This window comes from Excalfactoria chinensis, chromosome 4 (assembly GCF_039878825.1).
Source record: "Excalfactoria chinensis isolate bCotChi1 chromosome 4, bCotChi1.hap2, whole genome shotgun sequence".
NCBI lineage: Eukaryota > Metazoa > Chordata > Aves > Galliformes > Phasianidae > Excalfactoria > Excalfactoria chinensis.
The window spans coordinates 40044218-40055509 of NC_092828.1; the positions used below are offsets into that span (position 1 = coordinate 40044218).

At 44.1% G+C, this 11292-nt stretch overlaps 1 protein-coding gene across 5 annotated transcripts; it reads right to left on the minus strand.

Annotated features, from left to right (window-relative positions):
• Window positions 1-201: 201 nt before the first annotated feature.
• On the minus strand, window positions 202-10713 carry ERI1 (exoribonuclease 1). Of its 5 annotated transcripts, none has more exons than XM_072334988.1 (7): window positions 10561-10713; window positions 9775-9950; window positions 8044-8254; window positions 7459-7542; window positions 6086-6195; window positions 4226-4340; window positions 202-2811 (listed from the first exon to the last, which is right to left on the minus strand). In XM_072334988.1, the coding sequence occupies exons 1-7, from the start codon at window positions 10603-10605 to the stop codon at window positions 2569-2571; spliced, it is 984 nt and encodes a 327-aa protein (XP_072191089.1). In that variant the 5' UTR covers window positions 10606-10713; the 3' UTR covers window positions 202-2568. The 5 variants fall into 5 exon arrangements, with proteins under 5 accessions (XP_072191089.1, XP_072191090.1, XP_072191093.1 ...); XM_072334989.1 differs by lacking the exon at window positions 10561-10713 and adding an exon at window positions 10333-10439 and having other exon boundaries at window positions 1487-2811; XM_072334992.1 differs by lacking the exon at window positions 10561-10713 and adding an exon at window positions 10414-10432 and having other exon boundaries at window positions 1487-2811.
• Window positions 10714-11292: the final 579 nt, after the last annotated feature.

The following is an 11292-nucleotide window of genomic DNA, read 5'->3' on the forward strand; positions in this document are numbered from 1 at the left end:
AGTTTGTTTCTTACATTGTCATCAATGAATTTTGCCAACATTGGAGGACTCCTCTAACAGAAGCATTTGCTACAGCAAAGATATACCCAGCATGGTTCTCCTCTGGACAAACAAATAAAACCTAAAAACTTGAAGTGTTTGTCTGCAACACAAGCATCAGCATTAAAAACCACAGTACCTCTCTCTGTTGTTATGTTTGTTATAATTTACTCAAGCCATAAGATCACAGAATATCCCGTGTTGGAAGGGGCCACAAGGACCATCGAGTCCAACCCGTCTCCACACAGCACCACCCAAAAATCACACCCTATGTCTGAGAGTGTTGTCCTTCACCATCAGCATGGAAACATCCAGGAAAATGCATCCTTCTGCACCAAGCAGTGCAGAATTACAGCAGAGAAGCCTGATGGGGGCTGTACTGAGACACAGGCCCCCACTCTGAGGAAATCACACTTTACAGAATGGATCGCTACATTTTGGTTTTAAAAGATAGCAACTCATTAAAATAACAGTTTCCATTTCAAGTAACGGAAACAAGCATTCTATGATTCTGGGGAAATAATTACAGTTAAAGTCTGATATTAGTTCAATAAAGTGTCTGGAACGACTCTGATTCCTGCAACCTCCTGAATAAAAAGCTACTCCAGCAGCAAACAGACAGCCACCATGAATATTTAAGCCTTATCTCAAACATATCATTCTGAAGTTCTTTTATATAATAAACGACTCCGTACCTGAATGATGTGAAACGACAACAGTTCTTCACTTTTGAAACCTATACCATAATCTGTAAAAATCACCTTTTCTTTGGGCCATGAGCCTGGTTACAGACCTGTAAATAAGATCAGTGACAAAGTCTATGACACCGTCAGTATCCTGAAGGGAAATGTGCTGAGCTGGACTCCGTTTTATCATCAAAACCTTCACCATGGCAATTCAGAGACAAAAGAAGTTACCATAGCGTTCTGTCTTCTGGAATCACATGAAGAACCAGCTGTATGCTGAAAAGCAAACAGAAAATTAACAATTTGGACAAAACACAGGATGACAAGGAAGCGGTACCGTGAGACTAAGCGTATCACAGCTCTACCTTTATGAAGATACATTTATAGTACTGCTGAAAGGGGGAAAAGAATGTACATATTGATAACAGGCTCCGAGTAGAACAAATATTTACTGTCAGAATAAAACAAACATCATCCTAAAGCAGCTGTCCCACGCGGTGCCTGTGTCTGTGGCTGGAAAGAAAACTGCTTTCTTCCTACAAATGAAGCAACGGAGACTTGATCAGCATTTCTCTTTCTTGTCAGAATTTAAAATAAAAGATTGCAGGTGCTGCTGAACCAATTCAGAAGAGAAAGAGGTGCTAAGAGGAGCTTGGTTAGCCTCCTAGTGAATGCTCTTAATAAACTAAGTTCCTTCTGAATTATCAGTCTTGTTTCCCGCATGTCAATGGGTAGAAATAACAAACGGACTCATAATACAGGGATACTAAACTCACTTTTTTCTTTTTATTATTAAGAGCAATCAAAATACACCACTTAGTAAGAGACAAAGTAAATGAACGCTTTGGAAAGCAGAAGTTGTTGTTAGATGTGGCCTTCACTGGTAATGACAACATTCATTGTTCAGATAGAGGCATGGTTTCATTGTAACAGAGGTAGGAGAAGGTACCAAAAATAGTCGAGCAAGTTTCTGAAGTATCTAAAACAAAACAAGCTTCTATTTCTTAACAACACGACATAGAATTTTCAATCTGTTTTGAGCATTTTATTTCACTTTTAAATCAAAATAGCCGACAGATGTTGAAATAGGCCGTCCCACTTGAGCGTAGCAGGCACAGGAGATATGATTCTCAAAGTTCAGTCCCAAAGCATCCCCTCTTTCTAAATACAAGTTTAAAAACTTACTACCAAACTGTATGAACGAGACAGCTCTTTCAATTTGATGGGGATGCAGAAAAGCAGGTCCCTTAAATATGAAATAAAAATAACAGGTGCAGTATTAATTTACTGCTCTTGGACTGATGAACATGTTTCTATTTCTCTCAGACTTGTTAAAAAAAGAAATACATTTGTCAGCAGGAACCCCAATGAGAATGCCTTACCAGGAGAGGCCAGCCCAGACAATCTGCGTTTCAGTTCTTCCAACAACGTCTAAGTTTGTATGCAATGAATAATCAGGTGCTAGATATCACTATAGTATGGTATAATGAATAAATACCACCCACAGGCTGGTGAGGACAGTAGCACCCAGACCCAGCCAACCTGTGCATACGTTTAAATTACTTGTCCTTAAAAATTACCACTTTGCCTGGATTCCATATATCAATCTTACTGCTAGGAAAGGTGCAAACAAGACCATCGGGACATGTTCAAAAGAAAGATGTAAAATGAGGTTTAAAGAGCAAAAACCTTCCACGCTCCTCTATATCTCAGCAGAGACTGTTGGTTAAGGTGCTTTCAGATTCTGCACTGCAGACAGGTTTGCAGAGGTGGCCATTTGATAAGCTGTTCACAGTTCGTAGCGGGTATCAGCAAGGGGTTCCTAGAGCTGAACCCTGAGCTGTTAGTTTCTGTAGCGGGGCATCTGTGGAGCTGGGGCTCCCTCTAAGGGAGCAGCAGAGGAGACTGTCATAAGCTGTCCTGCGTGCATTTTCTCATTCACCCGCAGCTGGCAGCCATCCTGCAGCATCCTTATAGCGATCCTTGCAATGTTTTTAGAGTCATCGAGTCCACTGTGAGGTCTCCCATCATAGCTCATCCCCAGCTTTTCAAGCATGATCATCAGCTTGGTCTGGTTTCTGGGAACCTGACGGAAAAAGTGAACCATATTTAAGAATTAGGTTCTGTAACGCACTGCAAGATAAAAAGACGCAGATTTAAAGTACTACATGCTGCTTTCGTGTTGCCCGTTGTTGGATCATTAATGTTTTAACTTCAAAGCAACTCACTGAGGCAGGCATTCATTTTTTCGAGCTTGTCTAGACTCAGGACCATTCAAGAGCCTCTCACCATCCTCAGCTCAGGAGATGCCAGCACTGGTCATGGTCCAGCTATGCTTAATATCCCCTATAAAAAACGAATGACCAAAGTGGCACAGCAGGGGGAATCAGGCTTTCTTTCTTTCTTTCTTCTTTTTCTTTTCAGTGCTAAGGGTTTAAGAAGTATCAGGATCCTGATTTTTGCTGGCATCAAGTTGATGAATGTCTCCGAATGCCACAGGAAACATTGGCAATGCCGACAGCTGCCCATGTCTGCATAGACAAGGAGGCTTAGCTGACTTAGCCATGCAAAGTGCTACACCAGGAAATGCCCAGCTCCTCATTAGCTATTAAATATGCATTTGTCCTCCAGAAAGGTCAAAGAAAAGAGATATCAAAACTTCAGTTTGCTCTCTTGGTGGTGGCATCTGGAGTGCAGGAGAGGGCTGATGTGTGGAGTCAGGAGTTGGGCTCAATAATCCTTACAGGTCCCTTCCAACCTAGGATTATGACTACATGAGCATGGGACACTAATAGTTTCCAGATCTTGCACAATATTACTACTACATTTAACAGCTAGGCAGAACAGAGACAACACAGTTAACAAAACCCAGCAACACACAACTGCTGTCGTAACACCCACAAACTGGACAGGGGAGACACACCTGTAAATGGTGGGGTACTGCACAGAGTCTTTGGTGTAGTAATAGAGAACTGAATAACCATGTCATATTTACCCAGCACAAAGTAAAGATATTATTAAATGTCAATTTCTCTTCTTTTTTCTTTTTTTTTCAAGTTTACATTTTATACCACAATTGTCAGCCAGGTCCAAATCATATTCAAACCAATGGTTTAGCTACACTAACTAGCAATTCACTAGAATCTGCAATTACTTATTTTACAGCTACTTGACAGTGCAAGAAAGCAGCGATAAGGCCCAGAGCTGAAGAAGGTATTACTTCTCTCTTGAGAATTTGATGCAACTAGATATGTCCTCATCTTTTCCTGTTCCCATCACTGTGGAGATAACTGAGTGCAGTGATGTGTTACTTGAGTACAGGAAGCAATAACTGCAAAATCAATACAGATTATTTCAGCTAAGCTAAGATTTGTTCTAAGAGCACCAACATGATACTTTTAGACAGTAATTTCATATGATGCAGGTAACGATCACAGGTACAAGGAGACAAGTGAGACAAACTGTATCTTCCTGCGAGAGAAACAAGAACCGATCCATACCTTATAGAAGTTGCCGTATGATTTGCGAATATTGATCCACTTTTTGGCAAACGAAGGGTGTTTGATACGGCTGACACGGCACTGGATGTTCAAGAATTTACTCATATCCCATGACCTTCACATGTTATAGAGAAAAGAAAGAACATTAATAATGATGAATTCATATGCTCTCAATTTTAACTGCTGCGCAGCTGAAGCACAAGAAGATGTCTTTCTTTGGTGTCAGTAGGAGCAAATCAGCTCAGATTAGGAAAAGCTGCCTAGGGACACAGAGTTTTTTAGTACTACATTGTTAATGACAGGGAAAATAAATAGAAGAAACATTTTTACTATGATGATTTCAGATCCAGTATAGTTGAAATGAAAAAGTAGCCTGCCAACTTCCCAGCCTACACATCAACCCTAACACAGCCCAAGTCTCATACACCAGAGGCATATACAGCCCTTGCAGAGAAAATGACACCTTAAACATCCCCGATCACTCGGTATGCATATATCTCTCTCCTTAACTAATGTTACTGAAACAAGACTGAGCCTAGTTTTAGGAGAGCCAGACACCACGCACTTCCATCCTTCATGAAGGGATCCACTCCAACAGGTTTGAAAGCTTCAAGCTAAAGTAGAGCCATTTTGCTCCCTCCTGCAGCTGTCTATATGATCTCACTGCACCTATTTTCCTTGAGGAGCATCACTGCAGGGATTTCCCTGGAGAATTCCAGACATATTTTAAGCTCACTAGTACAACTAGTTTTATACCGGCTTTGTCTTAGTACTGTCTTTTTAAAGATCTTTTATTGCTTTCAAAGATACAAACCCAGTCACAGGGAAAAGTCAGTCAAATAGAATCATCTGTCAATTATCCAGGTCATACTAATGCAATTCAATCTTTAATTCACCCCTTAGTTTTAAGGAGTGCACAGAACTCCACTGTAAAAATCAAGTCTCATGTGACAGCTTCCAGACAGCCTCACTGCTCATGCTGGGCACAACCACATTTCAGCAGTAAAGGCTCTTCACCAGAAGAGGTGTGTGATTTATAGACATTGCCCAAACCCTAAAGAATTCTAAGGAAAAAAACAGGCCAGCAGCCAAAGGCATTTTCCCACTGGTAAACTGGATTAACTAGGGGTTTTGTTATGCATTAATTCACCTGCTGTGATACTACTGTGATACTATGCACTGGAACAGGCTGTGGATGCCCCATCCCTGGAGGCACTCAAGGCCAGGCTGATGTGGCTCCAGACAGCCTGGTGTGGTGGTTGGCGACCCTGCACACAACGGGAGGTTGAAACTGGATGATCTTAAAAGTCCTTTTTAAACCAAGCCATTCTATGATACTTTTCAAACTCTCATGCCATGGGCTGGAGCATTAATCTGTGTTTTACCTGAGAATAGCCTTAGGGAACTATAGTAAAACTCCTCCCTGTGCTCTTTTTTTAATAAACTGGTCTTCTTCCAGGGTTTATCCATCTGTAGTTCAGCACAGCATTGTGTTTTACTAACCCAGTCACGTGCTAACGCACACAGGGTGCAACCCAATCACATCACCTCGTTCAGGAGAGCATGGCACCTAGTTAGAACTAAGTGCAGAATGAAAGGCAGATGGAAACAGAGAATTACAAGTCTAAAGGACAAGGAGTCTACTGAACACGATCTAGTTGCATGCAAAAACTTGGAAAGGAAACAGTGCCACCTAATGGACTTGAAGCATCATTTCAAACTGTTCAGCTTTCCTGACCAATTTAAAACTGGAATAAAGGCAAAATAACAGTGTGGTGGTCCATCTTCAACAATTTTGTTACAAAGATCGAACATTATTTTGAAGCTTTAGAGCATGCTGGAAGTTACATAAGGACGTACCCATCCGTCAACATGCAATAGCTATACTTTGTTCCCAGTTCTCGCTGTCTCATCCAGTCTACAACATTCTGCAGAACTTGAGGGAATGTATCAGCTTTATCAACAATGTCCTATGAGAACAAGAAAAGGAAAAGTGAGGAACACTTATTTTCAGGAAAACACAGTGTGAAGGATAAGAACCACTGGGAGGGAGTGTTGATCTACCAGTGGGAAGAAGGATAATACAGAGGGACCTGGATAGACTGGATCAACAGGCCAAGGTTAATGGCATGAGTTTCAATAGGACCAAGTGTCAGGTCCTGCATTTTGGTCACAACAGCCCCAGGCAACCCTACAGGCTTGGGGACATGTGGCTGGAAAGCTGCCTGATGGAAAGGGACCTTGGTGTGCTGATGGACAGTCAGCTGAATATGAGCCAGCAGTGTGTCCAGGTGGCCAAGAAGGCCAGTGGCATCCTAGCTTGTATCAGGGATGGTGTGGTGAGCAGAACTAGGGAAGTCATCCTGCCCCTGTACTTGGCATTGGTGAGGCCTCACCTCGAGTACTGTGTTCAGTTTTGGGCACCTCAGTACAAAAAGGACATGGAGGTACTGGAGCAGGTCCAGAGAAGGGCAACGAGGCTTGTGAAGGGCTTGGAAAATCAGCCCTATGAGGAGAGACTGAATGAGCTAGGGCTGTTTAGTCTGGGGAAAAGGAGGCTGAGGGGAGATCTTACTGCCCTCTTCCAGTACCTGAAAGGTGCTTGCAGTGAGAGTGGGGCAAAACTGGTGACAAGTGACAGGACAAGGGGAAATGGCCTCAAGTTGCGCCAGGGCAAGTTTAGGTTGGATATTAGGAAACGCTTCTTTACACAATAACTAGAAACAGACTACACATAAAAATAAGCAGGAAAGTGGACAGATTATTCTAAACTCAAAAAAAAGCATCACAAAACCACCACTAAAAAGCCACACCCCAAACGGTATCTATAAAAGTAACCACGTTGGTCACCCAGTGAACTCGGATTAAAGTCTTTGAGCTTGTATCTCAGGCTCCTGCTCATGTTACTTGATTGTAAGTTACTGCTATCTTAGGACTCCTTGAACTCTTGCAAGGTCTCAGAAAAGGAACCACTGTGATTCAAAAGATGCGTTCCTACACTAATGCCAACATTTCTACATGTCATTAGGAAAGGAATATTTTTCCCGACAGCTCCTAAATATGCTTGGATGACCAACTTAGTAAATTCACTATCAGTTCTGGGGAAGCAGATGAAAGTAAAACAAGGGCTACAAAAAAATTCTTCCAGAAGACTTGCAAAGCAAGCTGGAAAACATCAACAGCACATCTCATTTTCCTCAGCTTTTCCCCAAAGAAAAATGAGCACAAATTACCTGAGTGATCCCTGTCAGACCAACACAAAATTCAGAAAGCTTGGGATTGATCTCTGGCTTCACGTATTGCTGGAACGTATCCTCCTGCGGTGAGAGAATCAGTCAGAAGCAGCGTGCTATGGAGACTGCAAGGCAACTTCTTCTGCTTGCCCACAGCTCAAAAAATTATTAGTGGCTACAGTTTCATGTAGAATCACAGATTGCTGGAAATTCCCCAGTTAAAACTTCCAGGTACTTAATTATACCATCAGTCAGAGGGATCTGCAATTTCAGTGTCTCATGATTTCAGTTAGATAGCAGGTAAGTTTCTCCTACATGCAAGATGTGCAGGAACACAGCACTTAGGACAGCAAAACCTCTATGAAATAGTTTTAAAACCAGGTTAGACAGCTGTCAGTCTGTAAGGTACACTGGAGAGATGGCCTCATCCACTGAGAAGCAGAGCTTCTCTGAACCCCCCTCCTTCTAGAACCACACTGTATTTTTTAATGAAGTTCAATGCCTATCTAGGAAATAATCTAGACTTTCTGAAGCAAAGAAGTTATAACAAAAAACAACATACTGACTCATTATTAGCTCACTTACTATTTCCAAGGTACGCGTGTTTAATAAGACAACAGGAAACTCAATTATTTCATGTATAAATTCAGGTGGGTTTCCTTCTTCACATGTTGCTTCAAAATCAACAACACAGATGTAGTCATAGTAGCCGTCTCCATTAATAGGTTCCTTCTGCATCAGCTTCTGTTTCTTATAATAGTTCTTCAGTCTCTTCTTCAGCACATCCTTCACTCCTCTAAAGAGATAAGGAAAGTAACTAGGGTTACACTCTCATTTAATCAATTACAGCACTCTTGTACAACCACAGCTACACTCAGCATTCAAATGCTTATCATTTATAACCCTATTCTGAGCATTAGCACTTACGAAGACTGAATTCAATATCATAGCGTTAACACTCAATTCTCTGTGATAATGTAAAGGCTGCAATATCCCAGACAACCGATGTGCCTAGATACTATCAGTATTCTGAGAGAGGCTCAGAAGCACAGTGCAGACACCCAGTATCTTTGCAGAGCCACCTCCACTTCAGCAAACCTCAGCAGTCTCTGCTATTGTGCAGCCCAAGTCTTAATAAATTGCTCATTAGTAACATCTGGCCCAGGAAGCTTCATTACTTCTTCCCACGTCCCCTGCCTGAAGGGCCTTGCATTTCAGGTATTGCAGTACCAGTGGCACAGCTGATTCAGAATCCAGCTGGAATGCCCACGTTATAAATATGCGTCACTTTAAATATTAAAATTGGATCAACTTGATTGAAATACCCTACAAGTCACTTCAGTCGTCAAAAAAACCTTCTGGTTTCAGGTTTGTGACTAACATTCACTCTGACAACTGAATGCAGTGACTGCTTCTTCTTAACACCGGTTCTGTAATACCCGAGTACAGGTGCCAGAATTGCTACATGTGGAACCAGAGCTGAACAGACAAGAGCAAATTATTTCTGGAAGTTATTTCTGAAGCCACATATTGCAAATGAAATTAAATGAAACAGCTACTTGTAGCAAGTGATACTGTCAGAAAAGCAGCCCATTGATTTACAAAGAAAAAATGGAACTGGACTATTAAGCCTGATTTTGAGAACATCGGCCTCTCCTACAAACATTGGTCTGTTCTTCTGGTTTATTTCAATGATAGTAAGAGATGTGACAGAGGGGAAGAATGCTTTTCTTCCCTAGCCAACTTATAAAGGAAGTTGAAAGAGGAGATATTCTGTCATTGAAACAGTCTCAGAGGAAAGGACGGCATGTGGCTATCAGCTCGATTTCCTGCATCACAGATGACGTGCCTTTGCTTACATGCAAGACTTATTCTGATCAACTTAATTAGTTGAATATGACAAATCCACATTAAGTCCACTAAAAGCTGAATAAAACAGAAGATTAATAACCTCGGAGGAAGTCACAAATACATCATTTGCTGTTTGATTTCTGCTTAAATTTAAGGCAGAACAGCTGCTGGATAGCTGTAAAAATCGCGGTTAAACAGGTTGCATTTGCATCAGCTGGGGGTAACTTTCATTTGTTTGCAGCACCCATTGAGCCAGCTCACATTTCTGAAGCTACAACAAAAACTCCAACAAGACTGCACATAAAGCAAACAGCGTGAGATGGCACGCCTCCTTTTCACTCTGTGCTGCGTGTTTAAGCCTTAAAACAACCATCCCTTCTGGCTCTACCATTGTCACGGGTTAACCTACAGAACCATGACAACCATGCTCAAAGACAATTGTGAAGGTCCACAGCTCAGCCAAACCTGGTGTCGAGCTTGAACTCCGCGAGTTTATTTCTAAGCTCATCTCTGGTCATTCTGTTGATGTAGCCGTTGGTCATAGCAATTTCTTTGTAAACGGGATCGCTGAAGTCATTTGGATTGGAAGCTGTGTTTTTCCCATTGGTTTCTTGATCGCTGACCCTGCACTGCAGCTTACCCTGCAAGGAAGAAAAGCTTGAAGGTCAAGACGTTAGCAAGATTGCTAACATTTATGCACAGTTTTGGTGCCCAAACACATTAAAACCTCACACCGTTGTACTTGTGGTCAGACTGTGTGAGTTCCCTTAGGGACGGGAAGTAAACTCAGCATCCAAGCCTGCTTAAAGCAGCACCGGCCTGCACGCTTTCAATGAAAAACAAGGAGCAGAATCCGAAAGGGACGGGAGTACGTGCCCGAAGTTACGTCAAATCTAAGGGACGAAACCAAACAGGCAGCCCGAGTTTAAGAGAAAAACTCGTTTCTCGGCTATGAGCTACCAAAACCTGGATGGAAGCGGGGGAGCCCTCTCATCATCTTCATTAAGCCCTGTCCATACTAACTGCTTTCCCCGCGCAGCCGGATGCGCAACGCGAGGAGAGCATCACGAGATCCCGCGAAGGCCCGGGGCCTCCCCCGCCCACCCCGGCCCGGCGCTGGGGACGCTCCGGAGGTCGGGAGCGTCCGGTCGCTTCGCAGCCGGACGGGCCCGCGCAGCGGGTAAGGGCTCCGGCGGCCCAGGCCGGGGCAGGCCCGGGGCGGGCGCCGCTCGGCGCATGCCCGGCACTCACCGGCGGGCGGGCGGCCTGCGGGCGGTTCTCCTTCTGCTCCTCCATGGCCGCGGCGCGAACGGCGGCCCGCGGGAGGCGGGGAGAGCGAAGGGCCAGCCTCGGGGCCGGGCGGAGCTCAGCGCCTCCTCCCGTCGGGCCGTTGGTGACGGCCGGGGAGGGCCGTGTGCGCCTGCGCGGGCGGGGCCGGAAGGGATGGGCGTGGAACGGTGCCGGCCGTCAGGCTGCTCCGGTCCGGGTACGGACACCTTCGGTACCTCGGCAGCGTCCGTACATCCCTTTGCCATTAGCCCCATTTCAAAGCACACTCGGTAACTCCCAGGGAAACTTAAGCATTGCAGAAGTGAGGCATCAGGCTGGTGGGTGCAGATGTTGGCCAGACTCTGTGCACAGGTCCACCCTATTGGAACCAGGGACTCCGACAGGCACAAAAGACGTCTTCAAAGCCTGGTTAGCTGTCACCTTTCAAGGGGAATCCCAGGGTCATAGGGAGGGCATGCTGGGCGGCATCTTGTCCCCCCACTTCTGACTGAAACCTACAAAAGAACGTGAAATAGGGAGGAAAAGCCACTTCCCCAGCTCTAAGGAAAGCCACCCAGGTAGAAAATCCCACCCAGGAGGTTGCTCTGCATGAGCCACCAGTGCAAGTAGCGACATCATTTCTTGGGAGCTCCAGCCGGGCCCCACCTCAGGCAGGCCTGGGCACATTCACCCAGGAAGCCAATTGCTCCTAAA